Source organism: Cavia porcellus, unplaced genomic scaffold (assembly GCF_034190915.1).
Source record: "Cavia porcellus strain 051 isolate PalLab524CR breed Dunkin Hartley unplaced genomic scaffold, mCavPor4.1 scaffold_13, whole genome shotgun sequence".
NCBI lineage: Eukaryota > Metazoa > Chordata > Mammalia > Rodentia > Caviidae > Cavia > Cavia porcellus.
In genome coordinates this window covers 47,820,448-47,835,749 of record NW_026947496.1, presented here as the reverse complement: position 1 = coordinate 47,835,749, position 15,302 = coordinate 47,820,448, and the positions used below count along the sequence as shown (strand labels likewise).

Below are 15,302 nucleotides of genomic sequence, written 5' to 3'. Positions count from 1 at the left end.
AATTTCTTAAAGTTGCTTTTTTTAAAGGGGGACAGTGGTGAGAAAGATCTCACTATGCTGCCCAGGCTAATCTTGAATTCTTGGACTTAAGGATTCTCTCACCTTATCCTTTCAAGTATTTGAGTCTACAAGCGTGCACCAGAATGATTAGCTAAAAATGATTTTTTAAATCGTATTAAGTTATTCAAGACCAAGAGCTGTACTTCCTTGGGTATCACTTCCTTGAAGTAAGCAAAACATTAGCATTTGTAGTAACACACTGGCTTATTTGAATTATGTTAGGTATTATAAAAGGTGTAATTGATTTAGCGGGCTTAAAAAAAGCTAAACAGAGACTTAAATTTGCCCAGGGTTACACATCTGACACCATTGCTGACTTTAGCTACTTTATCTTACAGTACCTCTCGATAATATTTCTGACATCGTTGTTTTTAAATGTAAATTGCCCCTTGGATAAGAACCTTTACTACCTGTACCCAGTACACACCAAGAACTCTTATTTGAATAAATATTGGAATGTTTTATTTTTCATTTGTTCTTGAGGCTCATTAAGATATTTTTTACTTAGGGTCATCCATAGGTTTAAAGCTTAAGTTACTGTTTTACTTTGAGTAATATTCTGTTTAACCAACTTAAAAAATTATAAAGATTTTGTAGTGGTCTGTTAGAAATAATACTGTGTTACCAAGTTCCTTCTTGCAGTAATGCAGTTTCCTAGAAAGTGCTACTTTATTGTTAACTGTGTGCTTTTTTTATATACATAAAGACTTTATATTTTATACCTTCTTCACTTCTTGTGTCTAAAAAATGAACTACAAAGAAAGAAACTTTTATTTTAACAACTAACCACATGTCCTTGCTTGTTCTTATTTGCCCTTCCTTTCCTTTAACTAATACTTGCTACAGTAGTAGTTATTTAACTAGGACTGACGTGATGTTTTATAATTCTGCAGGTGCTTTCCCTTTTAAAAGAACGGAATAATTCCCATTCCATTTACTAAGTACTGGCAGTCTATTTTATCTGTCAGTGTATATTACTGATAACTCAAATTTTCACAAGTTCACAAAAACCTGACCTGTTCTTGTTTTCTCTTGCTGCTTCATTTCAGTTACTGATTTGCTTAAGAAATAGCATTCAAAGAGTGAGCTAGAAGAGAAGGTTAAATAGACTAGTTGATTTAGCTAATTTAAAATTTTTTTATTCCATTTTCTAGAAAAGGTGATGGAACTAACAAATGTTTCGGTGAGGTTTGAAGATTATTTAGGGCCTTTCAATTTAGTTGATTCATGAGAACTGATCTTATAACGCATAGTGAAATGAACAAATACTTTGAAGAAAAAGAGACACTACAGTACCCAGTGCTGACCCAGGAGTATCATAATGTGAAACCCAGAAATACTGTTATTCTTTGCTCAGAGTGCTTATAGCCTGCTTGGGTTTGTTCAGTCTCAGCATAAATGAAGATATGAATAACTACATGTATAAGTGTATAGGATTGATAACCATATTACTAAGATTTTGTTGAACAGAACTGGTTGCAGTCTCGCTATTTGAAACCCCACTTTATATGCTACACTTTTGTATCTTGAATAACTATTTGTAAGAGGATAATATGTAAATATCAATAGTGATTGATATCAAATAGTGATTTCTTACTGTTTATTCTTTCTTTGAAAGTATGTATTATTTCTACCCATTTTCTGTTTTTAGTCTTCCTTTAAATAAAATTTTTTAAAAAAGAGCAAAGGGAAGGAAAGGTGGAAACTACCGTCAATTTCTTATTGTCTTATCTTGAACTCTTGCATTGTTTACACAATTTTATTAGGTTTGGCTTTGTTCTTTTGTTAGATTTTATACTTTCAGATGATAAGGGCAGCTATGTTGAATATAATGGGAAATATTATGGTAATCATGGTTTCCTGTTATTGTTTTGAAGTCTTATAATGCTTTCATTCATTGGTCTGATTTTATTTTGTTTTGTTTGATTTTATTACATGAGATGGTATGAACACTATTTTGAAGAAAACAAGACATGGTAGCTATTGCTGATTTGCTATCATCTTGTTTTGAAGTCCTACCATGCTTTTGTTCTTCTGTTTTGATTGGTTCTATTCTGTTGTGTTTTATTTGATTTAATTATGTGTGATGTTATTGACAAATTTTTTTAGGAAAATGAGGTATTATAGCAGCCATTATTCATTTCCTGTTATTTGGTTTTGAAGTCCTGTAAATGCTTCCATTCCTTTGAATGTTTTTTTACTATATTGTTATGTTTGATATTGTGTGTGAAGGTATGCTCAACTATTTCAAAGAAAAGAAACATTATGTTAGCTACTGTTGATGTCCTGTTGTTTTGTTGTGAAGCACTGGGTTGCTTGCATTTTCCTGTTCTGATTTGCTTTGTTTCATTCTGTTTTCTTTTGTTCTCTTTAAAATGAAATAAAAAGAATCTAGGAAAAAAACCCTGTAAGTCAATTTAGTTGACTTGCATTATCACTTCTAAAGTGAATTTGAAGAGAGTTGTATGGGTACTAATAAAACAAATAAGGCAATAAGTAAAATAGGAAAGCAAATCTGTGCTAAATGTTGCTGCTATAAAGGACCATTGATTAACTACTGGGTTTCTGATCAAGTGAGATAAAGCTGGAGCTAGAATTTAGTTTATTTGTTCTTAGTAATTGCATGTCCGGTGACTCTGTTTCAGTTCAGTGTGTGCATGTAATTTCAAATATGTGAAGTTACATATTTGTGAACACTGCCCCTCCCCCAGTTTGAACCATGTGTATGACTGTCTCGTTGGGTGGCTTGTACCCCTGGTGGTACAAACGGATATAATTGCTTGTATCCTTTTTTTACTAATAAAATTTTTAAAAAGCCACCCAATGAGATAGTCATATATATGACCCTAGCAGTTCAAATTGTAGAAGCGAGACATACGAATTACACCCCTGTCATGAATCTGTCAAATATACTCATAAGTGTGTTAGTTGTTGTTTGGTTATCATTAATCTCTTAGCATATCTAACTATTCTATCTTTCCTTACATGTTTTATCAAAGAAACTTTGGCCTCTAATATATGTGATATCTATTTTAGAGGTGAAAGTTTTGAAAATTGAAGATGACATCTCATGGAAGGTGGTTCCCATTTTACCTGCTCTTAATTCTGCCCTTCTGGAAGCAAAAAAAGTACTTCCTGAAGAAGAAACTCATCCAAACATATTAGTAAAACGTAATTTCCAAGAACTGTACAAGGTGGACAAAAGCCTTTCATTGACTGCTGCTCAGGATGGAAAGAAAGATACCACATTTTTTGGGACACTGTCTAATAGTTTTGACTTGGTTCCTTCACCTGAAAAGTGTGCTATAGAGTCTGTAACTCAGTTGAAGTCTTATTTTTCAGATCCTACTGGTTATACTTTGGAAGTAGCTACTGCTTTGGATTTGTTAGCAGAGCATCTTCCATCTCCTTATATTTCAGATGGAATTTGTGATGCTGGATTTTCTTTAGTTATGACTCCAGATCCTGAATTTCTTGATTCAGAGGCAGAAGTAAAAAAAGAAACTGAAACAGAAAAGAATTTTGAAGAAATGTTTAAAGCAGCGTCAAATCTGAGAGTACAGCCAAAGAGAAAGGCCGCCATGCTTTCTGTAGTGCCCAGCAAAAGAGTGAACCTGTGCCACCCATTTGCCAAAAGAACACCTGCAACAGACAGCAGATCACATTCTCCACCAACTCTGAAGTTAGTTAAAGGACAGTTTCCTCAGAAAAGAAAGAGAGGTACGTACAACTTATACAGATTATTACAATAGTACCTGTTGGGGGTGGGGATTTAGCTCAGCGGCATAAGCACCTGCCTTGCAAGCAGGCAGTTGTGAGTTCGATCCCCAGTACCGATAAAAAGGAAAAAGACAAAAAAAATAGTATCTGTTGTATTCAAAGCCGGTACCTGTCTGAGTTTAAGTGGACTGGAACATGGCAGAGTATTAGAAGTTTGTTACAAACACCATCATATCTGTCTAGCAGAAGTATGTTCCTGCAGGTGCTTGAGAAGTACTGACCTAGATAACTGTAGAACACTATGAGATACAATAAACTAAGACATTGCAAAAGCCTGCCCATGAAAATCCTGTATTCTCAGACTATCACATACTTACGTTTCATTCTCAGAAAGATGGCCATCTATTTTTTTGGGCTATCCTCTGACAGACTGAGGTGGAAGAAGGGAATCTTCTAAAAGCAGGCATATGACAGTGGCAGCAGAGGGTGATAGCTGACAGCCTAAACACCCATAAAAGAGGAAGTACCTGAACCCGTAACACTAAAGTAGTCTGGGACTGTATGTATCAGAGAGATTATATCTGGGAAGCTGAAGCAGGAGGGTTTCAAGTTCCAGCCCAGCCTGCACAACTTAGAAAGACCTTATTTCAAAGTAAAAACAGTAAAAGGGCTTAGTGCAAAGGCTTAGGTTCAGTTCCCAGCACTAAAGAAAAACAACATCAACTGAATCTTAAGCACTTGGGAGGCTGAGGCAGGAGAATTGCCGTGAGTTCGAGGCCAGCCTGCACTACATAGAGAGACCCTGTCTCAAAAAAAAGAAAAGACCAACCTACTGAAATGGAATATAGTGAAAAAGTTCCACAGAAGTTTTGATGCTCCTGGAAAGTTGATAAAATCAGATTCCAGAGTCATTAAGTATTTTGACAAATGTACTTCAGTCAGCATGCCACGCCATATTCTCAAATTGTATTTAGTGTGTTTTCTCTAAAAGGGTAGAGAACTAAACAGTTAATCATACCTGTGTATGATTAACACAGGTATGTTTGGCTTTGGCTTCTCTCACTCAACATTGGCAGTTCAATAGTTGTGATGAAGAGACTACCACATGGCCTTCAAAGCTGAAAATACGCACTTTCTGGCCCCTAAGAGAAAGTTTGCCCACCCATCTATGCTGTTTTGAATTTGAAAATGCTAGTCTCTAGAAGAGAAACTCATAGGATATGCTGATGCACAGGATTCCAAATAATTGAGATTTTACCCTGTGTTTTAACAAATAATAATTAATGCCCTGCTGTGGTTTGAAAAGTGGTGTGGTATATGTGTGTTTAGGAGGCTGGTGGAAAGTATGACAGTAGAAAGCATGGAATCAGACTGTACATCTGTTTATAAGTATATTCCAGGCCAACCATACTGAGCTTCTATTTTGCATAAACCAGTTTACTTGAGGATATTAACTTGTCTCTAATTCAACATACATTCTTACTGTTTCCAAAGTGTTTTAAATTACTGAATATTCAGGTATAAAATACAGATATTTTATATCTAGTACACATAGGTTCATACCTGACTGAAACAGAAATTTCAAAGTTTTTTCCTCTCTCTGTGTAATATAATCTGATGTTTTCTGGTCTGTTTAAATTAAGAAAAAATGGTGGCTGTGAAACATTCATTTTACAATCCCACCCTACACTGGATTATTACATGATTAAAAGATGGCATTTAGGGGGCTGAGGATTTAGCTCAGCGGCATAAGCGTCTGCTTTGCAAGCAGGCAGTCGTGAGTTCAATTCCCGGTACCGATAAAAAGGAAAAAAAAGAGAAAGATGGCATTTAGTTACACATCTAGAATACTACCCACCCCCCAACTCTCGTAGCCTAGGACCTCAGTTTATGAGAGATCTTCCTTTCTTGTTTGTGCAAATAGGTTTTGGTTATCTAATCTTTTTGTTTTGTTTTAATTTAGTATTAACCATTTTTCCTGTTTGTATTTTTGCCTTTTCCCTGAGCTGAAAATTTTAGAAAACGTAACTAGAGTGTAATAAGTCTTACCTTTAAAACCAATATGCTGCTTGATTCCTATGATAATTTCATGGGGAGGAAAACAGAGCTAGAGAAATCTGGAATTTTAAGACATTCTGGAAGCTTTCTTTAAAACCATTCCTTTCTTTAACCCCTTCAAAAGAATGAAATGAAATGTGTCTGTTTTCCAAAATATCTCTGACGCTCATCAGTATCTTATGCTGTTTAATATCATAGTTAGTATTCTGAAAGAGAAATAGTGGTTTTTGTATAATTTTAAAATATTTACCAACATTCATGTATAATTATACATCTTTGGGGCTAAATTTTATTGGTGGAAACAACCAAATTTATGAAAAGCCAACGAGAAAAATGTATCCATATTTTAGCTCCAAAAATTGACACTTTATTGGGTAGTGGTTAAGCTAATGGTATTGTTTTCCTGCCTACTTACCTCTGCCTTTAGCTGTTTTCTTAATTCCATATAAAAAGCAAAGCAGTTATCTTGTAAGAAGGGTGATTTCTATTTTGTAAAGTGGTAAATTTGAAGCAAATAAAACCAGGTGCAGACTCCTCAGTCTTTCTCTGAAATTTTTTATTTTTTAATTCATTTTCAGATGGTATTAAAATTGAGATGTTAATGACTAGTAAATTACATAATGTGACTTTGTGAGCAACTAGTCTCTGTTCTATAGGGCAATTATAGTTTTAACCATGTAGTCTTACAGGGGCTGTGTTGCTTTTTGTTTAAATGCAATTTTCTATCTCTCAGGGCAGTGAGCTAGCGTGTTTAGTTTTACCTGGGACATCAGTCAGAAAAGGTTTACAGGCTTTTACAAAGTTAGGTTGTGGTTTTTATATTATTATGATATTTTTCTTCTTCACCTGATAAAACTACAAGTAGAAGGCCAGAGATCTAGCTCAATAACAAAAGTATAAAATCTTGAGTTCGATTCCCAGTACCCCCCCCAAAAATATAAGCAGGCCCTAACAAGTTCCTATATTTATGTTTATGTGAGGACATTTGACTCCTAACTCTTTTTTGTCTTTTTGAGACAGCGTCTCATGCAATTCAGGCTGGCTTTGAATTCACTTTGTAGCCGAGGCTGCCATTGGACTCACAGAGATCCTCCTGCCTCAGACTCCCAAGTAATGGAGTGACAGGCATGCACCACCACATCTGGCCTTAACTTAATTTTTAAAAAAAAGCAAAACGAAAATCTTTTAGTGATACCCCAGAATTTATAATTTATTGTCCCTTACACAGTTGCCCCCCAAAACAAAAGAAATAAAGACAAAAACTATGTTGAAAAATACCTGAGCCCCTACCCCTTAAAAATGGTGTCTTTCTATGTAAGGTGCGGAGGTGCTGACTGCACAGTTGGTACAGAAAACCAAACTGAATAGGAAAAACCAAGACGTTCCTGTTTCTAAAGAGGTTCCTGTGGCAACAAATGCTAAAACATCCAGGAGACGAGAGAAATCGCCAGTCAAAACTGTTCGAGGGGCTAAGTCATCTATGAAGAAATCTTCACAAAAAAAGAGAGTAAATACAATAAAGAGCAGTAAGAATCCCAGAATCAAAAAGCAGCTGCACGCTGGTAAGAAACACTCTTCCTGTCAATGTAAACACTAGCATACAGATCTGATAGAGACTGAAGATATGTTTTTAAATGAGAGCAGCTGAAATGTATCAGTAATTCATTCTGTTTTCTTTCGTTCAAACCCTGCCTGACGTAAATAACTTGATTTCCTATTGTAGACAAATAGGAAAGTACAAAGACTGGGTTTTTCACCAAATACTTTTTAATTTGTATAAATTCCAAACATGAATTTTTAAAAGAGTTAATAGTATAAAAGGTTGTATTTATGACTAACTGTATGAGTAGGTAGTGTGTGGCAGTATTTTTCTGAATCATAATTAGTTATAAAAAGTAAGAGGCTCTTAGTCTTGAGGGATTGTGAACATTGCTCAGAACTGTCACTAATCCAGAACTTTGTATTTGACTATAAAGCTATTCATTTTAGAAGTTATTTTACATTTCTGACTTTAAGAGAATAATAAAGTTTAGTGATATGAACAAAAAACTGACTACTGCTGTATCTCAGGCTTTTAGACATAGCTTCTTTTCTAAAACCTTCTGCTGTCACCTCAGACTTCACCTTTATGCAGCTGGACACACACACGACCTCTACTCCTAGGTCTGGGTCCGCTTCCCTTCTTAACTTTTCTGTGTGTGATGTGATTCTTCTTCCAGACTGTGAAGTATAAATGACACTGTATCTGTGCTGTTAAGTCCTGTTGTTGTGCATATGTTGTTTTGTTTCCCAAAATGATTTCACAGATAGTAGAGATTTAGAGAAAAACTGTTTTGTTGGTGAGGTGGAATGATGGGTGAACTTGTTTCTTAAATTCCTTTAATGTTTTATAACCAAAGATTTTCCTTAGAAGCTCATAGTGATATAGTTTTCACTTCCATATTAAATTTGCAATCTCCTACCTTCTAAGGGGAATGTATGCTTTGGTCTTACCCATGTGTCCATATTTAGCTCTTAGTATTTTCCCAACATGTTTCTTTTCATTTGGTCAGTTTGTCTGCTCCAGGTACAATATAATGTATTTTTACTGTGGTATAATTCTTTTCTGCCCGTCCAGGTTCTGTGCAGCTAGATCTGTCTCCACATAGAAGCATCTCCTTATTCCTTATTCTCTGACCTTATGCTCGTTTTCTTTTGGGTATTTGAGGACATTATAGAATTTACTTTATGCTAATTGTTTGATGTGGCTTGGTCCTCCCTTTACAGTTTATAAACATGGGAATAGATATATAGTGTATTATAGCAATGTTGTTTGAATTCTTTGTATTGAATTAGCTTTAATATTCTTTGACAAATTTATTGAGGAATTATGCCATTGGATATTGGCACAAAAGTGAGCCCAGAAAAATTAATTTTTCAAAATGCATGTTCAAAAGTAGGTTGATTGTACTATAATATCTATATATATGCAACCACATGCAAGTTAAATTTTTAAGAAACAGCCTTTTAAGTAATCTCTTGATTTTTTTTCCATTTCTCAATTACCTGTACTAATCCATTTTATTTCTTATACTTGAGATATCAGAGTTTAAAACAGCCCTCCTGTCTTGAACCACTGGTAATATGTGCATGATTGTCCTGTTGGGTGTATTGAACTATTAGTGGTGCATGCAGTACTGTCCCATGCCAACGCCTGGGATAGTCATACATGTACTGCCAATGGTACAAGCTATCTGATTCATGCATGTGTGGCCCACTAGGAACATATTAAGACAGGTGGAACATGGCCTTGCTGGCTTTAATTTGCAAAGTACTGATTAAAAGATTTTGAGTTTTGATTGTCAGAATCAAGTGAGAATTTTGGAGTCAATTTTATTTTTCTCAAACTAGTAACTTTCTATCCTTTTTAAAGTTTGAACTTTTTATTCACAAACTTTAAATTTTTATTTTAAAAAACTTAAATTTTTATTAAACATAAAAACTTTATAGAATTCATTTGGCATTGTCTTATTTATTTGACACTGTCTTAGAGTATCATTGTCATATTTTTGTTTGATTATCTGTTACAAGTCAAAAATTACTTGAGACTATACATGTTTATTAAACTACTATTCTTCTTCAATACAATATATTTCATAGTTAAATAGCTTGTAAGTTAACAGGTAAGTATATGAAAGCCCTAATGTTAACAGAGATAAAGTGAAACTAGTATCAGCAAGCATGTATCATAAAATAAATTATTTATTTCTTCTGGGCATGGTAAGGCACATATTTAATCCCAGCGCTTGGGAGGCTGAGTGAGGAAGATCTTCATTCAAGGCTATTCTGGACTGCATAGGGAATACAAGACCAGTCGTAACTACACAGCAAGATCTTGTCTCAAAATGAAAACCAAAACAAAATAGAAAATATTAACGGCTGAGAATGTACCTCAGTGGTAGAGCTTTTGCCTAGGATGCCCAAGGTTCTGGGACTGATCCCCACTATGGGATGGGCGGGTGTGTGTGTGTGTGTGTGTGTGTGTGTGTGTGACAGGGTGTATCCAGTATACCCATGGGGCAGCTGTCTCTGTTTTGAACTCCTTTTTTCCACAAATCCTTTTGGATTTTACTATTTTCAACAAAAACTAGACAGTGGTTGATTAATTTTATGCTCCTATATACCCTTTTCATTCTAATGATGGTGTAATAGACTAGTTTTCTTCTTTTCTTTAAATGTACTAGTTTTTTCTAGCAGGCTATCAATTCGTTTCAGTCTTACTACAAATAATTATTGAGAGGAGCACAGTTGAGTTTTCTGTCTATCCATTCACTTGCAACAGGGAATCATTGCCTAGTATAATTATAAACTTTATTCTTAATAATAATGGCATTTAAGAAGAATTAATAAGCCTGTCATCCCAGCACTTGGGAGGCTGAGGCAAGAGGATCACCATGAATTCAAGGCCAGTCCTTGAACTCTATTTTTTTTTTTTACCTTTTTTCAAAAAAGCAAAAAACAACAACAAAACAAAATGAGAATTAATGTAATATCCTGAAACTAGGTAAGCAAATTACTGGAGAATGTAAATTTAAACTTTTTTTTTTTTTTTAACTTTTTATTGGTACCAGGGATCGAACTCATGACCGCCTGCTTGCAAGGCAGGTGCTTATGCCGCTGAGCTAAATCCCCAGCCCCTTGGAGAATGTAAATTTAAGGCCAAACTGAAAGATTTCATTATCTACAGAAAAATTACCAAATTTACTCTTGTGGACAGAGTAAAAGGGTAATATTTTCAGTACCAAAAGAAACATTTTAAAACATAAAACGTCAACTGGTAATTCTGGATACTCAAAACTCCTAATTTTTTGTATCATTACATGTTATAATTTAAGCACAATGTATTTTTTTAAATTGCTGTTTTAAATTTAGGTGACTTTTCTTATCACTTATTAAAGGAAGTGATTTCTGAGAAAGTATGTTAGTTAACTAATTCATACATACTTCCAACTGCTACCTGCTTATGTCTTTACTAGATTGTAAACTCCCTGATAGTAGGAAACTCATTTTCCTTTGATTTTTTTCCCTCTATGTATATTTCTTCACTTAATAGTGTGCCTTACATATAGTTCAATGCATGCATTTTGAATGGTGACATCTTTTTAAAATTAGTGTATAAATCCCTTAAGATTTATTTCTACATCTGTACTTTATAATAAATACACATATCCATTAATAAAATTCTAGTATATAATCTGTGTAATATATTGAGATCTTTCTTGAATGTGTATCTGTTAATTTTCACTAAGATGTAATATGAAAGAGAATTTTATGAATAGTGTTATATCTTTTCATTTTTTTCTTTTATACTGAAGGCAAAGAAGAAACTGCTTTACAGCTTCAATCAGAAATTTCATCAGATGGTCAAAAAGATGGAATTAGTATAAATACAGCTCAACCACAAAGTACTACAGTGACTCAAAAAGATCTTCCTGAAAACTCCATTATCACCTGTGACTCCCAGGCCCTAAATATGTTAGCTGATCTAGCATTAAGCTCTGCTGCCTCTTCCACACCATTATGTGAAGCTAAAAACCTTCCCTGCTCCTCTGAATTGCCACAAAATGATGTTTCATTATCCAGAGAAGGTTCAGTGTATGGTACTTCTGACCATGAATATCATAGGGGACTTAAAAATCCAAAAGGTGTACTATTCCCTAAATCATCCTGTGATCAGAAAAGTAATTCAGAGTCAGACTTAACTGTTAGTCAGGAAGAGAACTTGGTTCCTTGTAATAAGACACCTGCTAATGCCCAGTCAATACTCCATAAGGAAACATTAGAACCTTCAGGTGCAAGCCAAATCTCTCTTATTATTGTGGAACATTCATATGCCCTGCTCCTTGGAGAACATTCAAAGAAACATCTACTGCAGAGAGGGTTACCAGGCCCTACTTTTGCCAAGAATGGAACAAAAGGCCCTGACACTGGAACTCCAGTGGGGAAAGTCATGCCATTTCGGCACTTGCAAAACCCCTCCCCTCTACAAAAGTTTTCTGAGGATTCATGGGTAAAGCGCAGAGGTCGATTTATATCTTCCAACCTGAAAAATGTATTTTGCTCCCATACTGTAGTTAGCTGTGATGGGTCCGTTAAGGTCACTTTCAAATGTGAAACAGGATATGCATTCAATTTGGATAGCAGATACTCCAACAACCCACTGGAGAAAACTGTTGTAAGAGCACTGCATGGGTAAGTAGGAGTGAAATTTGATGAAAGTGGATGTAACTTTTCTGTTGAGATTTACATTGCAAGATGGGAAACTTGTGTCATATTTTGGAGAAGTAGAAGTGTTCTGTATAAAACCAGTAATTTGGTATTAATATTAAGTAAATGTGTTTATTAACATTTGAGAATAAAAGGTTTGCCACTGACAGTGATCAGAGGACAGCTTTTTAAAGATCACTTTAGCGAGCTGGGCATGGTGGCTCACGCCTGTAATCCCAGCACTCGGGAGGCTGAGGTGGGAGGATCGTTGAGAGTTCGAGACCAGCCTGGGCTACAAAGTGAGCTCAAGGCCAGCCTCAACTGCATAGTGAGACCCCGTCTCGAAAAAGACAAAAAAAAAAAAAGATAACTTTAGCCTTACAAAAGGCTTTTCATTTTGTAATGCTCTTTTATTAACACTCATGGTCTTTGAATTGTTTTAGATGAGATCTTAATGTAAAACGGCATAGCAGTAATTATTTTATGTATTTAATTCTAAGATTGAATTCTGAGAGAAACATTTAAAAATTACTTTTATCTTATTAAATTGATCAGATTGATAGGAGAAAATGGTTTTATAGAAGGGTGTTTAAGTCTTCCATAAGAAGAAATTAAGGCTAGCCAGGCATAGTGGTGCATGCCTAAAATTCCAGTGCTTGGGATACTGAGGCAGGACAGTTGCCAAGAGTTCAAGGCTTGCTTGAACTACAAAGTTAGACCCTGTCTCAAAAAAATAGAGAAACTGAGGTTGAGTCAATAATAGCAGAATGGTTAATATCACAGGCTTTAGTATTCAGGCCACTCTAAGAAGTCTAGTCTAACGTGTAGGCTGACCCATTTTATTACCTTTTATGACCCTGGGCAAATTATGTAACTAATGAGTGCTTCTCAGTCTTTACCATGTGTGCAGCTTTTCTAGGGAACTCATTAAAACTAAACATCCTGGTGCAGTTAGTCTAAAGTAAGCTCTGAGAGTCCACCTTTCTAACAGATTCCAGTGCGATGTCAAAGGAGGATGACAGTCTGTGGGTAACCTTGTTAAGCATGGTTGTAAATGTGATGAGGCGTTTACCTGTCTTAGACTTTTTTACAGTGGCTGGCCCATCAAACCATCACTACGAGCAAGAAGTACTAGCATGATGAAATTATGGAATGATAAATAATTACCTACTGTGAACTGTTTCACATGTGACTAACGGACTTTGCAGGTCTTGCAGACTTCTTTCTTTATACATGTTCATATATCCTTAGTTTCACATGTACACTGGTAGGCTAATTATTTCCTTAGCCTTAATCCTTTCTAATTTAGTTTAATCTGCACTCATCCCACTTCAAACTGTCTACTATCCTTTTATCTGTCAGAGGCCAGAAATGCTCTGTATCTCCCATTATGGTTTCAAGATATTATTGGGACTGTAATCATAGTGTAATTCTGCTCGATTGCCTAGAGTAATATTGTACTCTTTAAGCCTTCTCCAACTATTAGAAGAGAGACACAAAAATAATGGAAAACAAGTGAGTTGGCTACAGTCAGAAGAATGAAAGTGATGAGGATTTAGGTAGTTGATGTAACAGTTATTCGCATATTAGTGTTCTGTCTGCAAAGCGTTGATAGGTATAAAAGACAAATGCTAGACTAGGAATCAATTATTCAGATCATAGTTCTCTCACGCCAGTTTTGTGATTTGAAAAAGAAGTGGTTAAGCTTAAGGGCTGGGTTAAAATAATAAATGGATGGAATGGGTTAGACTTCATAGTTATTTTTACGTCATCTTTTCTTACTCATTGTCTCCTATCTGTACTATTTAATACAAAGTGAGTACTGAAACTAGTTCATAAGTTTGTAATTATCAACTAAAACAGCCATTTTAACTTTCATGTGTTCTTTAAAATTTCAGGCCCTGGGACATTAATTTGCCTGAAAATATGGAAGAAACAAAGCTTGTGATTCATATGTGGGTAGCTCTGTTTCACAAAAATCAGAACAAAGTCATACAGTCATCCCGAAAAGTGGTAGAACACAGCAACCCAGCAAAATATGTGTCTCTAAATAGCACATTAGAATGTTTTGAACTCAACGAAATTGAGGAATCCTCCAGTGTGGAAAGGTGTTCAGTAGAGCCTCTGTTGGAGCCTAATGGAATGTCCAGAGGTCGTGCTGACGAAGTATCCTTCCATGGCCCTAATGGCTTCCTACCTTTCATTAAAGTACCATCTTCCAGAGGATTGGAACTCTGTGTACAGAATGAACAGAAGGAAATATTTGCAACAGTGTGTCATACAGAGAGCCAGAATTTTATCTATTCTTGTAATAATGAGGTATGATTGAATACTATAAATGCTAGCGTTATATTTGAAGAAATTTCGTTTTTTTAAATGTAAAATCACATTTGAAGCCCAAGACATTGTTTTATGTTGAGAAAGTGAACTCTACAGCTAGAGGATTTTCATGCCAAAAGTTTAGTTTTCATAGAAGTGTTGTTCTAATTGTCTGCAGGTACTTTACTTGCCATCCTAAATAAAAAAAAAAAAGAGGAGTAGAAAATGATCACAGGGCTCAGATGATCTGGGAGCCCACTATGGTAGCTTCATTTTTGTGGGGATTCCACACTAAGCTAATTCTTCAGCGTTTTTGTTTTTGTTTTTGTTTTGAGACAGGGTCTCACTAAGTTGAGGCTGGTTTTAAACTTACAATTAGTGTTGGTATTATAGGCTGACACCACCACATGCAGCAGAAACAGAAATGTTTTTAACAAAGAGTTAAAACATGTTCCGAACATTGTAGAGGTATGGTGAATTGTGTGGTTGCCATTTTATTATATTCTAGACAGGACTAGGCTGGATGTTTTAAATAAAACAAAAGTGTTTATCAGATTATCACATTGTCTTGAGGTATTTCTGCTAATATGTAGACTAAATTCTGCTGCTGCTATTTAAAGTTCTTTTAGTTTAATTTATGATTGCAAACTATATTAATAAATTTTCTGTTGCTTTGTGGAATGAGAGTTATTCAAATGAAAAGTATCTCAGTTTTAAAGCAGAGAAGATAGGTAAGAGTTGAGGACCTTAATTTACTCTGTCTTTTGGAAAATTTACAAATACCATCGTACTTATAATAATTGAAAACTCATGTGTTTTTAAAAATTTATTCTTGGATTTAAGTTATTTTGTAATCTTATTAACAAATTGATTGCAGTTGTGCCCCACCACACCTGGTT

General features: G+C 35.1%; 1 protein-coding gene across 5 annotated transcripts in view; it reads left to right on the top strand.

The window, feature by feature from the left end:
* Window positions 1-15,302, top strand: part of Tasor2 (transcription activation suppressor family member 2) — a 75,593-nt gene that overhangs the window by 45,818 nt on the left and 14,473 nt on the right. For 3 of the 5 annotated variants that reach the window (XM_063260176.1, XM_063260178.1, XM_063260179.1), the window contains exons 11-14: window positions 3,097-3,780; window positions 7,158-7,400; window positions 11,193-12,069; window positions 13,983-14,403. In XM_063260176.1, the coding sequence (XP_063116246.1) occupies window positions 3,097-3,780; window positions 7,158-7,400; window positions 11,193-12,069; window positions 13,983-14,403 (2,225 nt within the window). The remainder of the gene's footprint in view (window positions 1-3,096; window positions 3,781-7,157; window positions 7,401-11,192; window positions 12,070-13,982; window positions 14,404-15,302) is intronic. The other 2 variants (XM_063260181.1, XM_063260180.1) reach the window with 2 other exon arrangements.